This window comes from Lissotriton vulgaris, chromosome 3_1, assembly GCF_964263255.1.
Source record: "Lissotriton vulgaris chromosome 3_1, aLisVul1.2, whole genome shotgun sequence".
NCBI classification, from domain to species: Eukaryota; Metazoa; Chordata; class Amphibia; order Caudata; family Salamandridae; genus Lissotriton; species Lissotriton vulgaris.
In genome coordinates, this window is record NC_141689.1 from 488,331,237 (window position 1) to 488,348,987 (window position 17,751).

General features: G+C 37.2%; 1 protein-coding gene across 1 annotated transcript; it reads left to right on the forward strand.

The window, feature by feature from the left end:
- Window positions 1–15,474: 15,474 nt before the first annotated feature.
- LOC147726654 (uncharacterized) lies at window positions 15,475–17,109 on the forward strand. Its single transcript, XM_086962965.1, has one exon. The coding sequence runs from the start codon at window positions 15,475–15,477 to the stop codon at window positions 16,888–16,890; it is 1,416 nt and encodes a 471-aa protein (XP_086819091.1). The 3' UTR covers window positions 16,891–17,109.
- Window positions 17,110–17,751: the final 642 nt, after the last annotated feature.

Genomic DNA, 17,751 nt, shown 5'->3' on the forward strand with positions numbered 1-17,751 from the left:
TGGGACAGATGTTAAATGTTCCATCCATCATCCAATATTGGCTTTGCTGCAGTTTCACTAAATTCATATTGGTACCAAAAATTATAAGCCTTTTCTCATTGCTTTCGTTGTCATAAACTATAAATGGTTGTTTATTTAAAGTTATTATTTCGTTTGCAGTTAAATTTATATCCTGATATGTTCTGGGAGATGGTGTTGAAGCAGTTGTAGCTTTTTTGGTTCGTGCTATAGTTCTTTTTAATGATAGGATATTTGGCATTTGGGTTGTGGCTGTTTTGGGAATTTTAGGAATGGCTTCTTTTAAAATGACATTTGTTTGCTTTTGGGAACCGGTACTAGCTTCTTTTATACTTTCCATAGCTGTTCTAACTTCTATTTCTGTAATATTAGGTGGATGATTATGTTCCCAAGTATATAGTACTGTAGCTTCTCTTGTTGTTGCTCTGCCATAGCACTTGTTCGAATAATATTTACAACATTTCCAATTCACTTTCATGCCATATTGTTTTTCCTGTGTGTACGTGTAACCCATGTAGCATAGTAATAATTTTCCTTTTTGGCTGGTCACAAATTCGGCTCCGTCGGTCATTTTGTACTTTGTATATCTATAAAATATATATATAATAGTTAATGTCAATTTAAATGTGATAAATAATCTAAGTTAGTGATAAGTAGGAATGTTTATACTTACGTGTTTTAGAATGTACAGCAAAACTTAGGAGTTTCTTGCTTCTTTAGTTGAGGATAAATGGTTGTGATGTTGTTGTAGCTGTTATGAGAAACATGAAAGTAGTATATTATTAATTAATGTTTAGGTACATTTGCAATTTTAGAGCTCATTTTTACTACAAAAGTGTATCTTCATGATTCACATTGTGAAGATACTTACATATTTTTTGTGGTTGGTATTTGGCAGTATAATTGTTTCTTCAGCTTCTGGAGAGTAGTTTGTAGTGTTATCTTAAAAAAATAAGGAACATATGAGTTAGTTTAATCACCATGTTGGTAGGTTTTTTTAAACATGTGGTAAATATGTTATTTAATATACTTACTTTGTGATTTGTATTAGTATTGTTTAGAATGTGAAGTTCTGTATGTTGTCTGTATATCTATTCACAGTGTTTGCTCTGTAAATAAACAATATATAATTGAAATTAATTAGAACAGTTATAAATGTTTGTATTGTTTTTCCACATTTATTTCAGTTGCATAATACTTACTTACTAAAATGTATTTTAGAAATAGTACTGAGGTCCTTAGTTAATTAGTAGTGCAGTTTTCAGTAGTCGAATCTACAGAAAAAAAATAATATGTTGAGCACAACTGATTATTTCAGTGTGTTTAGATTTTTGAGCACATAATGAAACAATGTGACATAACTTACATAGTTATTCGATTCTGTATTCCTATGCTTTGTTCACAGTTAGTTTCAGCAGAATATTCAGTAGTCGTAGTATCTAAAAAAATAATATAATTTTATTATTTAGCATGTTAAGTAGTATGAATAGCAAAGGGCCACTGGGTATTTAGCAGGTAAATAATTAGTAGTAGCAAATTATGCAGTTTCTATTTTATGTACTTACTTAGCAAAGAGTATTGTAGAAATAGTTCTGATGTTCTTAGTTCAGTAGTAGTGCAGATTTTAGTAGTATAATCTATAGAAAAAAATAAATATGTGGGGGACAAATGATTATTTCTGTGTGTTTAGATTTATGTGCACATAATGAAACAATGTGAAATTACTTACATAGTTTTTTGATTCTGTATTCCTATGCTTTGTTCACAGTTATTTTGAGTAGAATATTCAGTACTCGTAGTATCTTAAAAAAATCGTTGTAGATAATTATTTAGCATGTTAACTGCAATGAATAGCAAAGGTTTACTGGGTATTTAGCAGGTAATTAAGTATTACTAGCAAATAAAGCAGTTTCTATTTTATTTACTTACTTAGTAAAAAGTATTGTAGACATAGTACTGATGTCCTTAGTTCAGTAGTAGTGCAGTTTTCAGTAGTAGAATCTACAGAAAAATAAAAAGATGGTGTGCAAAAGTCATTATTTCTGTGTGTTTAGATTAATGTGCACATAATGAAACAATGTCAAATTACTTAAATAGTTTTTAGAATCTGTATTCCTATGTTTTGTTCACAATTATTTGGAGTAGAATAATCAGTAGTGGTAGTATCTAAAAAAAATATTTTTATATCATTATTTAGCATGTTAAGTAGTATGAATAGCAAAGGGGCACTGGGTATTTAGCAGGTAAGTAAATACAATTAGCAAATAATGCAGTATCTATTTTATTTACTTACTTAGAAGATGTAATAGTAGGTTGATAGTCTGGTTCTTCTAGTTGTTGTGCAGCAATTCGAATAGAGATGAATCTCCTTCAGTGACTTTTGGCAAGTAGTTTGTGCTTACTTTTTCATTGCTTATATAGGGGAGTGTCAGTAGTAATTACTTTGCTATTGGTTCATTTAAAAAATTAGGGTTGTGATTGGTTAGTTAGTATATTTGAATTTCAGTTGTGATTACTTAGTATTAGAATTGAAAAACCAACAATAATTATAAAAGTATACAAAGTAGCATAGAATATTTTTATATGTGTAGGTGATATAATTATACCAATAGTAAATATTAGATGAATTTATAGTGTGTCTATAGTATAAATTAAAGTATTGTATGTTTATTTTGATGTGAAAACATATAAAGCGTTAATTAATTATGTAAAGAAATGCTTATAAAAAGTCGATATAGTTTATAATCCGATATTTATGTGCACGATATATTTGATGTCGATATTTTTGTAAATGTCATTATTTTTTGCAGAATGCGATATTTTTGTATTCCGATATTAATGTAGTCGATATCACAGTAAACGATGTTTTTGTATATCGATATTAAAAAATCGATATTTGTGTAGATATCTAGTTAAGTATAGGAACCCGATATTTTTGATATCGATATATTTGTTCCGATATTTTTGTACATCGATATTGTGGTTTTCGATATTTTGTCAGACATTCCTTTCTAGTCATATGCTTTCTTTACCGCAAGAGTATTTATAGACAACCACAAAGTGAAATACGGCATGAACAAACAATACACGCAGTCCCCAGAGGTCAGGGCCTTAATGTTTTAATGGCAGTCCCTCAGTCCTGGTTCCCTATTATTAGTGGTAGTGGTTATTCCCCATTAACTACCTGCTGTTTGCTCGAACGACAGTCTGATCATCAAACAGCAGATTCCCCTTTACTGCAGCCACTGGCATATGGGCTCGCTGACTCACACTGCACATGGGCAATGGTCCTATCGGTATGGCAGTCTTTACAGCAGCCCCCTCTGGCATACGGGGTCGACAGCTCTCATCTGTATACAGACAATGACCGATTCTGCTGCAGTTTCCTCAGGTGAGTTTCACACACGGCTCTGCAGGGGCTTTGGCTGGTGGTCCTCGGCGCTCCTCAGATGCAATGGTAAGTCTCCTATGGTTTTCTACTCAAGGGGGTGAATTGTCGAGGGTTCCTCTTTAGGATCCTCAATCGGGCCTCGGGCCCGCATGGTTCACCACAGCGGCCTCTTGTCAGAACTGTAGCATCAACCAGGCTGCACTCCTTGTAATCCTCCTGTGGCACTCTCTGGGGTTACACACTTGCTGTTCACTTGGGCAACAGTCCGATCGGAACAGCAGCAGTTTCTTCTTCATGGCAGCCCCATCTGGCCTACCGGGTCGCCGACTCACACCAGACATGGGCAACAGTCCAACAGGCACAGAAATCTTCACAGTGGCCCCCTCTGACATAGGGGTCTGTGACTTAAACCTGCACACGGGCAAACACTTGATCGGTGCAGCAAAGTTCACAGCTCACTTCATGCCACCCCCTCCTCTGCCATATGGGGGGCACCGACTTAAACCTGCACCTGCGCAATTAACCAATTGCTGCAGCAAATTTCTCGGCTCACATCACGGCAGCCCTCCTCTGGCATGTGGAGGTCAGCGACTTAAACCTGCACGTGGGCAACAAATCAATTGGTGCATCAGCCATCTCTTCACACCTCGCTACAGAGATCCACTTGACAGGATCCCCCACTGGACCTCGCTCCCTCCATCTCTCCTATTCCTCAAGGGGCTCACTCATTTTGGCAAGGAGGCAGACACTGGTCCAGGGCAGGTGATCTTTGATATGTATGTAAATGTATGTAAATGTATTTGAGCTTATATAGCGCACAGCTACCCACAAAGGGTTTCCCGGCGCTTGCTTAGGGAACCCGTCCTGGTATTCCCCTGTGAGATAACCCCTTTAGTGTATCCACAAGGTGAAAGCCAGGCATCCCGCCGCGAGGGGCCGTTGTGGAGATTAAGCAAGCTATTGCCCAGAGTCGCAGAGTGTGAACCCGTGAGTTGAGAAGGCACCGGAGCGAGAATTATCGAGTCCGTGGAATTTTTTTTTTGAGCCCAAGACCCGCCGAGGCGGGGAATTGAACCCTGGTCCAGGGCCGATCTCAGCTTCCGGGTCTGCCGCCTCTAACCCCTGAGCCACACTTCTCCACCGTGGGTGACTGGCAGGCCTTACCCTCCAGCCCTTGCCAAAGGCTGAAGCCTTGCAGAGCTTTCCATTCTTTTACAGTTCTTCTGGCTGTTTGACACTTGACAATTTTGGGGGGCCTCAAGCTCCCCTTATAGTCCATTTCCATACACCAAATATGATTTGGAGTGTGAGTCTTTCAGGTTTGTGTTGTGTTTCTGCTTCCTATTGAAGTGCCCTCTCCTTCACCCTTCCCTTCCTCCAGAAAGCAGTCTGTCTCAGCAGGAACAACTCCAAATCTGATAGCCCCAACAAACAGCCCATAAGAGTGACTAGACGTTCACAAATGGATATCAGCTAGAGTGATATGTGTATCAAAGGTTACCTCAGGACCTCAGCCCTACTCTTTAAGATTCTCTTACCAGCCCCATATCCTACCAGAGATATGCCCAGGCCCCTTGTCAGTGGCCTCTCTCTGAATCAAAGAGCATCTTTTGAAGTGTGCTGGAGAGCCTGGCTCTCCTTCCTCCAGTGTGTGTCCTGCCCAGCTCACAAAAATGCAGCAATCCACAAAGTCCTCTAGTCATGCTCCTTCAGTCAATCGAAGAACTCCAAAAATGGATCCCAGAATCTTCCATATATTGTACCATTTACACAGCAGATGCATACAACACACACGCGCTACACAGAACTACATTCTAACGTTATGCAGGCAAAGGGTGAGTTAAGCACACAGCAGCAGAACTTTACACGAGCAAGCCTGTAGGCCTCAATACAGTAATCCAGCTAAAAAGGCCTTTCACCACTATGAGGGTAGCTCTTTGGATGCCCCTCCCGGTCCAAAAGACTGCAATTAGTGAGACAGGCCTATGTCATGGTGCTTAGACAGGGCCGACTTTAGGGTGGTGCGACCAATGAGGAAACACTGGATGCTGCCCTGGAAGGGGGACACTGACCTCAGGGGAGGCACTGTGTTTAGCAATAACTTATGATTTAAAAGCACCTGATGTAGAGTTACTTGCTTGACCAGCTTTCATGCATCACTAAAAATATGTAGATAAGTCTTGGAGATTGGAGTTTTTTTTGGTGGCAGTTTTGACTCATTATAAAGTAGCGTAGAGGGTCAATATGCCTGCTACAAAGAAAAGATCTGTATTTGATGTGAATAGCTGAGTGGATTATCAAAGCCCACCTTTACCACTGCTTTAAAATTAAATGTTTGAGAGATAATGGTCTCTTTTACCTGATGGCACTGAGGGAATCTAAGCAGGATGTTTTTTTGTGATATGGATGAGGCGATGGTAGCGGAGAGGGCTGTTTTCATCCATCGTGGCTGCCCAAGTAAATGGGAGGGAATATGGGGGGCCTGGAACAGGTTCAGAGGTTGTATTTGTGATCCACCACGAGCCACTGGGGAGGGCGAGGACTTAGACTGATTGCCTGCAGAACCCTCGCCTAAATGTAGTCATGTTGTGATATATTGTATTACCAATTATGCTTTCTTCCCGCAAAGCCTTGGATTACTTATGACTAATATACAACCGGTGATTTATATGTGTATGATATATCATGATGGAAACAATTTAATGAAGCTGTCCTAACTGTTTTTTGTTAAGATGAAAATAAAAATATTTAAAAAAAAAAAATAAGCCCACACTGCTCTGACTATCAATTTATCACAAGATCTGATAGTGGTTTGTACTGTCACCAAGTTACTCGGGCCAAGGTATAAACACTTTGTTCAGTACATAAATTGATCAATTTAGGTGTATTCAATCAAAGCATTTTTTCTCTTTTTTCTTTTAATTCATGTGTTCTATTTTTATTTTGAACATATGCATATTTCCTATGTGGTCAGTGGTGTACTTATACTTCTTAGTTCCTGTTTAACTGAGAGACATCACTGTGTAACATACGTTAATAGTGTATCTAAACTCTGAAGTGGTTTTAATTAGCCTGCAGTAAATTCATATTGAATGACTGATTGACACCAACATATATATGCATGTAACTCATGGGACCTATTCACAATTCTTCACTGTCTCTTAGAAATATATAATTGATGCTGGAGTCATCTGAGTAGAGGAGAAAGTATGCCAGCAGAACGAAGTCTTCTCCTAGCAGATTTGCTTCACATTAATCAGCAGCATGTGTTGCAGCAGGTCAGCGCTTGTGTTCAGTTTTTTAAATGAAGCGTGTAGTACATTCCAGTAAACGGTGCTCCTTCTCATTGGGTCGGGCAGGAAAAGACCTGTTGAGGTCTGCCCAAGAATTTGCAGTGGTTAAAGTCCACCCATTACTTAATATTGGTTGGCTTTATTGTTGTTCTCATTTCCTTGCTTCTTATTCAATGGCTTTCCTTGTCTTTCTTGAGTTTGTTCTACCCCTGGAGCATATCCTCTTTACTTGTGTCCTTCTATTGCTTCCTTTTAGTGAACTACTTTTTTCTTTTCAATTAAACACTCCATAAGAGTGAATATCTTTTTCAGCCCTCTCCCTCTTCGTAGTGGGCTCTCCCCAAATGCCCCTTGATCATCTCTAATGTACTTCTCCTCTCACCCTGTGTTGTTTTCTCCCTCGTGTGCTGCTAACTTCCACCCCCACTACTCCCTATGTTATTATCCCACTTTTGTGCTGCTTGCTCTCTCGAGTGCTTCTCCTTTCGACCCCCCTGCCCCCCTTGTTCTTCTCCTTGATCTTCTCCCCTGATGCGCTTCTACCCCACATTGCCCTCTTACTACCTACAGTCATGATAATGTCGACCAGCTGAATCTGCAACATAAGACCCACCGAGCAGGCAGGCCTCCCAGGTGCAAACAGAGCAGCTCTTGAGGCATTGTTCGCTGGCACAAGCGAGTAGCCCTCTGATTGCCACTTTAGTGCAAGGCGATTTTACATAATTATAGCAAGCAATTCTTTATTTATAACGGTAACATCTCCTGCTGTGTTAATAGCAAGCCGATTTAATAAGGTTGTTAGCCTTCTAATCGTAACATCGGTTAATGCAATTCCTATTGGAGGTGTAGGTGCTCCAGAAATATCACAAGGATGTGTTTGAAATTACACCTACTTCGCTTTATATTGCGCTCACGGGGAAAATCGAGTTGATTAGAATGATGGATGCTAGGGAAGACTAGGCCGAGTAATCACTGCCCACTCTCTTAGGTGGTAATTGGAAATAATACATTTAACACATACATAATAAATGCCTTCAATACTTACCTCTAATTCGGAAAAGGTTCTGTCCTTAACTAATAATTTTGCTCACATTCACTCCATCCCAATTTCTCGGCAGACTCATTTCCCTCTTGATCTCTCATAATACATAGGGATCCTGTCTTAGGAATCAAAACACTCAATCTCTGAGGTGGTTTCCTCAAAGTCACCTTGCCCTTTCCAATAATATGTTATCTGTTTGGTTTCTTTTCCCCTTTCTCTTCATCTGTTCTTATCCTGTTATTCAGTTCATGCACAAATACCCTTTCGACACTACTGATTCTACAATGTCATACATGCTTTGGTTAATAGTGCTCTTGTTAGTTACAAGAGTAAAGAATTTCATCATATACTCACCCTGATCCTTTGACTTAGAGATCTTAAAAGAACACATTTAGGGCCCCATTACGATATCGGGCGGATTGCCTCCGCCAGGGTGGCGGTGGCCACCGCCACCCAGGCGGAGGCAATCTGCCCGACAACCACTCTCGTGTTCCCCTCCGCCTGATTAGGATGGCGGAGGGGACAGCGGCAGACGGAAAGACCGTCCGCCACTTTACCCCCGCGGTCGGCTTGCTACCGCGGCAGTAATAGATTAATATGGTGGTGGTGTCCTATGGACACCGCCAGCCATATTACAATGGCAAAATGCAGAGGCCTTTCCGCGGCGGCAATGCCGCCACGGAAAGGCATGGGGTGATTGCTGCGGGGGCCCCCTGCAGGGCCCCCAGGTTGGCGCCACTGTCTGGGGGGCACATGGGGGGTACCTATGGTACCCCCCACATTTGCATATGCAAATGCAAAACAGCATTTTTTACATTGTGGCGGGCGGTGCAGAGTGCACCGCCCGCCACAATGCAAATACTACAGGATGTGCCCGCCAATACAACGAAATCTATTAAAACGCATACCATTACAACGAAATTAAATCATATATATTTTTTTGTAATATAAAATCTGGCACGGGATGCAGGGAAAATAGGGGTTTTGGGTGGGGAAGTGTATTAAAATGTGGTGAAAAACTACACGTAAAAGTACTGATTTTCTAAAAAATAAATAAATTAATATCAGATATGTTATTTATTTAATAAATTTAATAAATTATTAATTTATAATAAATAGTGAAATAAATACTGGGACAGGATGCAGGAAAATTAGGGGTTTTGGGTGGGAAAGTGTATTAAAATATAGCAAGAAACTACACGGAAATACTGCAAAATCATAAAAGTATTCACATTAATACTCAAGTAATAAAATAAATACTCGAGTAACAATAAAAATACTCATATTTATGGAAATTAACATTTTTAAACGAGATAATTATCAAAAAAATAAGAATTTTTAAGGATTCATTTTTTTATTTAATAAATTTAATAAATAAATTATTTTTAATAAATACTAAAAAAATACTGGGACGGGAAGCCAGGAAAATAGAGGATTTGGGAGGGAAAGTGTTTTAAAATGTAATGAAAAAATACACGGAGAAGCAATGATTTTCGAAACAAATACTTAAATTATTAACAGTTAATATATTTATTAATTAAATAAAATAAATAAAGATTTTTAAAAAAATAATGAAATAAGTACAGAGACGGGATGCAAGAAAAATAATGGCTTAAATTATTGAAGTATATTGAAATGTTAAAAACTACACACAAATACCGCAAAATCATAGCGATATTCAAAATAATACGCGAGTAATATAATAAGTACTCGAGTAACATAGAAAAATACTTATAGTTATGAAAACTAACATATTACATCAAGATAACGATGTACTTAAAAGAAAGCGTAATAATGATTAATAATTAAATGAAAATTAAACTTTAAAGGTAAACAGAAAGATTTTACGTACAGAGAAGCGCCATTTTACAGACAGTAGAATGAAATGAAGTCCATCTACCATTTCCATGACCTAAAATATCAACAAGACTTTCAAAATGGATTCCAAAACGGAACGAAACAGTGAAAACTTTACTTCAAAATAAAACATTTTAAATTATACGTTTCCACATCAAATGAATGAAAATAAAATTAGAAACGAAACGGTGTAATTTAGACCAAAAATGATGGTAATTACGAAAAGGTATAAATACATGTAACCCACCATTTTGAAGTCAGTTGATTATCAACTAGCAGAGTGACCAGACGTGAAAACCTGACCCTCTGACCTCTTGAACTAATTGTCAACGAAAGTGAACTTAGAAGCATTTCTGTATCACATTGAAGTAAGTTAATAAAACGACATTTAAAAATGTTTAATGTTAACACATCAGCAGCAATATGTTAAACAAAGATATTTTTAAAATAGATTAATTAATATAATATTAACCATTCAGAAATGAAATATTAGAAAATAATGTTAAAAAACTGTAACGGATCTTTCAAGCTAATGAACGTTAATAGTATAAAAACAATGTAATTTTTTTAAAGAAAATTATTTTATTATGAGATATAGTATATTTTTAATAAAACGACCCAAAATATTTATTCCAGTTATGAACAGTTCTCCAACCAAGTGAGAAGAAAAAAACAACATTTCAAAATAAAGTTTATAATTTAAACAACGAATGTACTCAGCACGATAGAAAAAAAGGTAATTATTTTAAATAATGTTGAAAAAAAACAGAAGTAATGACTTTACATTCCAGCCGAATAAATAATCCATTCCTTATAATTATTTTTGTCTCACAGAAAATCGAAGTTGATTTTAGAAAACGATATTCATTTCTAAAAGAAATCGACAAGATTTTCAGAAGGTAAATGTTAAGAAATATAATGAAAATATAAATAAAACAATAAATAAAGCCATAACAAACGGTTTTAGAAATTCTAAATATTTATTGAAATTGCAACAGTACAGAAAGTGTGAAAAAATGTTGATTTTTATTTAATATAAAACTTGTGAGTTATTAGTAGATAACAAACAATCGAAAACAGATTTTTAATAAATGTCAAATATATTTTTTAGGTAGTCAAAAATATCTTCTCAAGCAGTGCCAAGTCGAAAAATAAAAGTGAGAATACCAGTCGACAAAGCATGTTAAAGAAAAAGATATCCAAAAACTTGGACTATCAGCAAAGTAAGTGCTGGATAGTGTAAAAGTGCCTATAATATTTCTTATTCAAGAAATATGCATTAGTAGAGTAAATGAATAAGCATAAGCGAAAAAACAAGCCACGTTAGTAAACCTACCCTTCCTCTGCCCCCACCCCCTTAAAAAATCAACCAATAAATATATAAGTAACAAAAGTAAGACAGAGTGGTCACACAGTGGCCAGATTGATTAAATCTACATAGAATAAATTTGCGAAACCTAACAGAGTTTAACAGTAAAACGTTTCATTTGTATTTATGTCCTTTACGTCTGAAGCAAAACCACTCATTAATTTTATGGAAAGGTTCAAAATTATTTTTAGATACTCAAATTTATGTTCTGAAGCACTGCCAATTACAAAAAAAACTGAGAATACCAATCGACTCAGCACGACATAGAAAAAGATATCAAAAAGCAAGGACTATCAGTAAGGTAAGTGCTGGATAGTGTAAAAGTGCTAGTAACAAATCGTATTAAAATAATGTGCATTAGTGGAGTAAGTGGATAAGCATAAACGAAAAAATATGCCAGTTTAATAAACCTCTCATCCGTTGTAATGGTTGTTTCCCCTCTCACCCCCCCCCCACCCTGAAAATGAAACAATAAATACAAAACTAAAAGAAGGAAAACAGAGTGCTTAGAGAATGACCACATTGCTTTTATCTTGAAGTAAAACATTTACGCAACCTTGGACAGTTTACAAGTAAAACGTTTCAAAAATATACATGTCCTTTGCTTTTAAAAAAAACCACTCATGAAATGTTTAAAATATATTTTAGATTCTGAAATTTATCTTCTGAAGCACTGCTAAGTTGAAATAAAACTAAGAATACCAGTCGACAAAGCACCTCAAAGAAAAGCATATCAGAAAACTAAGACTCTCATCAAAGTAAGTATGGGAAACAGTAAAAATGCAACTAACAATTATGAAATCAGAAAAGTGCATAAGTAAAGTAATTGTTGGATAGTATAGGAGTGCCACTTACTATTTGAACTCCAGAAAAGTGCATGAGTAGGGAAAGTGCTGGATAGTGAAGAGGTGCCACTTACTATTCTAACTCCATGAAAGTGCATGAGTAGGGAAAGTGCTGGATATTGAAGAGGTGCCACTTACTATTCCAACTCCAAGAAAGTGCATAAGTAGTAAAAGTGCTGGATAGTGAAGAGGTGCCACTTACTATTCCAACTCCAGGAAAGTGCATGAGTAGGGTAAGTGCAGGATAGTGAAGAGGTGACACTTACTATTCCAACTCCAGGAAAGTGCATGAGTAGAGAAAGTGCTGGATAGTGTAGAAGTGCCACTTACTATTCTAACTCCAGGAAAGTACATGAGTAGGAAAACTGCTGGATAGTGAAGAGGTGCCACTTACCATGCTAACTTCAGGAAAGTACATGAGTAGGGAAAGTGCTGGTTAGTGTAGAAGTGCCACTTACTATTCTAATTCCAAAAAAAGTGCATGAGTAGGATAAATGCTAGTTAATGTAGGGATACCACTTACTAATCTACCTTCATAAAAATCGATGTCTACGGAAAGTAATAGATAGAGTAAAGATGCCACTAAGTTTAAAAATTCAATAAAGTTGAGTCTTTTTTTCAAAGTTCAAAAAAGAAAGACAAATACAACATTTTGAAAACATATAACACCTTCTCCAATCGTTTTTTTAGAACCACGAGAACAACCAAAACCGAAAAAGGAACCGAAAAACAGCCGATACCAAAACAAGTTACAAGAGTTTGAAGAAAACAACAAAGCAAACTTCAAAACCCAAAGGTAATTTTTAAATATAAACACATCTCATCTGCAGATTAAATTGCAAATAATACTTTAAGAAAAAAGCTGAATAGTAAAGACATGCCACATACTATTGTAATTCTTAAAAAGTGCATGAGTACGGTAAGTGATAAATAGTATCTAAGTGCCATTTACTGTAGTAATTCTCGCAAAGTACATATGTATGGTAATTAATGGATAGTGAAGGGTGTCATTTACTATTTTAACTACCAGGAAAGTGCATGAGTAGAGAAAGTGCTGGATAATAAAGAGGTGCCACTTACTATTCTAACTCCATGAAAGTGCAAGAGTAGGGAAAGTGCTGAATAGTGTAGAGATGCCACTTACTATTCTAACTCCATGAAAGTGCATGAATAGGGAATGTGCAGGATAGTGAAGAGGTGCCACTTACTATTCCAACTCCAGGAAAGTGCATGAGTAGGAAAAGTGCTGGATATTTAAGAGGTGCCACTTACTATTCCAACTCCAGGAAAGTGCATGAGTAGGGAAAGTTCTGGATAGTGAAGAGGTGACACTTTCTATTCTAACTCTTGGAAAGTGCACGAGTAGGGAAAGTGCTGAATATTAAAGAAGTGAAACTTACTTTTCTAACTCCAGGAAAGTGCATGAGTAGGGATAGTGCTGGATAGTGAAGAAGTGCCACTTTCAATTCCAACTCCTGGAAAGTGCATGAGTAGGGATAGTGCTGGATAGTGAAGAGGTACCACTTACTATTCTAACTCCAGGAAAGTGCATGAGTAGGGAAAGTGCTGGATAGTGTAGAGGTGCCACATATTATTTTAACTTCAGGAAAGTGCATGAGTAAGGTAAGTGCTGGATAGTGAAGTGGTGCCACTAACTATTCCAACTCCAGGAAAGTGCATGAGTAGGGAAAGTGCTGGATAGTGTAGAAGTGCCACTTACTATTCTAACTCCAGGAAAGTGCATGAGTAGGAAAAGTGCTGGATAGTGAAGAGGTGCCACTTACTATTCTAACTTCAGGAAAGTGCATAAGAAGGGAAAGTGCTGGATAGTGAAGAGGTGACACTTACTATTCTAACTCCAGGAAAGTGCATGAGTAGGGAAAGTGCTGGATAGTGAAGAGGTGCCACTTACTATTCTAACTTCAGGAAAGTGCATGAGTAGGGAAAGTGCTGGATAGTGAAGAGGTGCCACTTACTATTCTAACTCCAGGAAAGTGCATGAGTAGGGAAAGTACTGGATAGTGAAGAGGTGCCACTTAATATTCTAACTCCAGAAAAGTGCATGAGTAGGGAAAGTGCTGGATAGTGAAGAGGTACCACTTACTATTCTAACTCCAAGAAAGTGCATGAGTAGGGAAAGTGCTGGATAGTGAAGAGGTGACACTTACTATTCTAACTCCAGGAAAGTGCATGAGTAGGGAAAGTGCTGGATAGTGAAGAGGTGCCACTTACTATTCTAACTTCAGGAAAGTGCATGAGTAGGGAAAGTGCTGGATAGTGAAGAGGTGCCGCTTACTATTCTAACTCCAGGAAAGTGCATGAGTAGGGAAAGTACTGGATAGTGAAGAGGTGCCACTTAATATTCTAACTCCAGAAAAGTGCATGAGTAGGGAAAGTGCTGGATAGTGAAGAGGTACCACTTACTATTCTAACTCCAAGAAAGTGCATGAGTAGGGAAAGTGCTGAATAGTGAAGAAGTGCCACTTAATATTCCAACTCCAGGAAAGTGCTTGAGTAGGGATAGTGCTGGATAGTGAAGAGGTGCCACTTTCTATTCCAACTCCAGGAAAAAGCATGAGTAGGGATAGTGCTGGATAGTGAAGAGGTACCACTTACTATTCTAACTCCAGGAAAGTGCATGAGTGGGGATAGTGCTGGATAGTGAAGAGGTACCACTTACTATTCTAACTCCAGGAAAGTGCATGAGTAGGGAAAGTGCTGGATAGTGTAGAAGTGACACTTACTATTCTATCTCCAGGAAAGTGTATGAGTAGGGAAAGTGCTGGATAGTGAAGAGGTGAAACTTACTATTCTAACTCCAGGAAAGTGCATGAGTAGGGATAGTGCTGGATAGTGAAGAGGTGCCACTTACTATTCCAACTCCAGGAACGTGCATGAGTAGGGAAAGTGATGGATAGTGTAGAAGTGCCACTTACTATTCTAACTCCATGAAAGTGCATGAGAAGGGAAAGTGCTGGATAGTAAAGAGGTGCCACTTACTATTCCAACTCCAGGAAAGTGCATGAGTAGGCAAAGTGCTGGATAGTGAAGAGGTGACACTTACTATTCCAACTCCAGGAAAGTGCATGAGTAGAGAAAGTGCTGGATAGTGAAGAGGTGACACTTACTATTCTAACTCCAGGAAAGTTCATGAGTAGGGAAAGTGCTGGATAGTGTAGAGGTGCCACTTAATATTCTAACTCCAGGAAAGTGCATGAGTAGGGAAAGTGCTGGATAATGAAGAGGTGCCACTTACTATTCCAACTCCAGGAAAGTGCATGAGTAGGGTAAGTGCTGAATAGTGTAAAGTGAAACTTACTATTCTAACTCCAGGAAAGTGCATGAGTAGGGAAAGTGTTGGAGTGTAAAGATGGAACTTACTATTCTAACTCCTGGAAAGTGCATGAGTAGAGAAAGTGGTGGATAGTGAAGAAGTGCCATTTACTATTATAACTCCAGGAAAGTGCATGAGTAGGGAAAGTGCTGGATAGTGAAGAGGTGACACTTACTATTCTAACTCCAGGAAAGTGCATGAATAGAAAAAGTGCAGGATAGAGAAGAGGTGCCACTTTCTTTTCTAACTCCAGTTTAAATATTATTTACAAAAACATAGAAAAACATAGTAATTTTTATTATCTGTTTTCTTTTTTCAACAGAAAATGTCAAGCCAGGCCACAGCAACTTACACCAAATCAAGGAAAGGGAACAGACTTCCTAAACATTGTGGGTATATATATTGTAATGAAAGGATAAGTGAACCAAGGAGACATTGGAGGTGTGTGCAATATTATTCTTCCCGTTGCAGCGGCAGAGCGGTTACTGTTGGTGACAACGTAATCAAAACCACTGAACATAACCACTCTGCCTCTGCAATGGAGATAGAAATACGCGAAACAATCAACAAAATGAAAGATATTGCATCCACCTGCAATGAAACTCCTGGTCAAATTTTAAGAGAGGTTGTACAACATGTTCCTGGACATGTTGCTTGTAATATGCCTACTATCCCAAATTTGCGTAGAATTATTCAACGTAAAAAGCAGGCAAGTAACACACACACAGTTACTCCACAAACTTTTGCTGACATTATTATACCACATGATTTAACTCTTTCTTTCTCTAATGAACCTTTCTTACTCTACGACATCCAAAACCCTCTTAAACGAATTCTAATATTTAGCACTCCCCGTAACCTTTTCAAATTAGAGAATACTGAAATTTGGATGATGGATGGGACGTTTAAATGTACTTCCCATCCTTTCACCCAAATTTACAGCATTCATGCACAAATTAACAAAAATGTAGTTCCCTTAGTATATAGTTTGCTACCAGATAAGCAATCTGCAACCTACACTGAATTTCTGTCAGTGATTAAAGAGAAAACATCTGGAAAAAGTCCTAGGAAAATCATTATAGATTTTGAATTGACAATGATCAATGTGATCAACAAATTGTACGCGGATACCCAAATTCAGGGATGTTTTTTTCATTTTTCCCAGGCATATTGGCGTAAACTTCAAAAAACATCCCTGGTTACAGATTACTGCATAGATAGCAAATTACAGGTTGAATTAAAGAAATTAACAGCACTTTGTTTTGTACCTCCTGATAGTGTAGATGAGTACTACACTGCAATTTCTGAATCTGAATATTTTGTTGAAAATGAAGAAAAATTGGCACCCTTGTTAAATTACTTCGAGGACACATGGATTGGGTGTCTAAGCAGATCAGGTCGCAGGAGGAAGCCACGTTTCCATGTGGAGTGGTGGAACTGCTACTCAACCTGCTTGGAAGGAGGTGCCAAAACAAATAATGCCATAGAGGGATGGCACAACTCCTTCAGTCATACAATTGGCAAACATCATCCAAATTTCTACTCTTTTTTGAAAACTTTGAAGAAGGAGCAAAGTTTTCAAGAAATAAGACTTGCACAGGCATTAACAGGTAGCCTAAATCCACGACCTTCAAGACAAACAAAGGAGATGTCCGAGAGACTATTGGCTGTACTTCAACAATTTTCGTTGAGTGTGGCATTAGACTACCTGGAAAATGTTGCTAACATATTACATTTCTAATCATTAATCACAATCTTACTTTCCTTCTTTGTCCTAAATTTATTTTTTACACATTTAATTCAATTGGCATTTTTGAAAAACATTTTTTTAATTAATATTCGTCGGGTTCCCTTACCTTAAGAAGTCTTCTTTTTTTCTGCTGCACCATTAACAAATCGAGAAAAATCCATTTCGATTTTCTTTCCAAAAAAAACCCTTACAATCCATTTTAAAGTCACTCTTTTTAAAAAAAAAAAAATTTCATTACATTAAATTTAAAATGGAATATCTATAGTTTTTGAAAACATTTTGAACGTTCCATTTAAAGTTACAATTAAAATTTTCCTCACCACTTACTTTTTCAAAAGTGATGCTGGCTTGAAAAAAATTAGTTCAGAAAACTGGTTTTTCATAAAAGTGTGGAATTATTTATTTATCAATTTTTTTTCTGTACTTTTTCAAACAGAAAAAATTCTATGTAGCAAACAAATCCATATTCCTTTGCGAAATTCTTAGGCATTCTTCTTTTTTTCTAAAAATCCTTCACTGCAAAATGTGACGTTCACAACCTGTAAATTAATTTTTCAAGGTTAAGTAACATCACAACCTAACTGCATTTTTTCTCGCTAACTAAATGTAATTTTAACATCTTCCAACAAAACAGACTAAAAAACCCAAAGTCATTTGCATTCATAATTTTTTGAAAAATTCCCTTAAAAAACAATTAGATGTTGACAACCTGTAAAAGAATTTTCAAGGTTATTTATCATCACATCCTAACTGGTTTTTTTCTCGCTGACTAAATCATTTCATATTTCAATCAATTCAATTATTTAAAGCCACACGCAAAATAAATACATTAAATTCCTGGCTTATGAAATA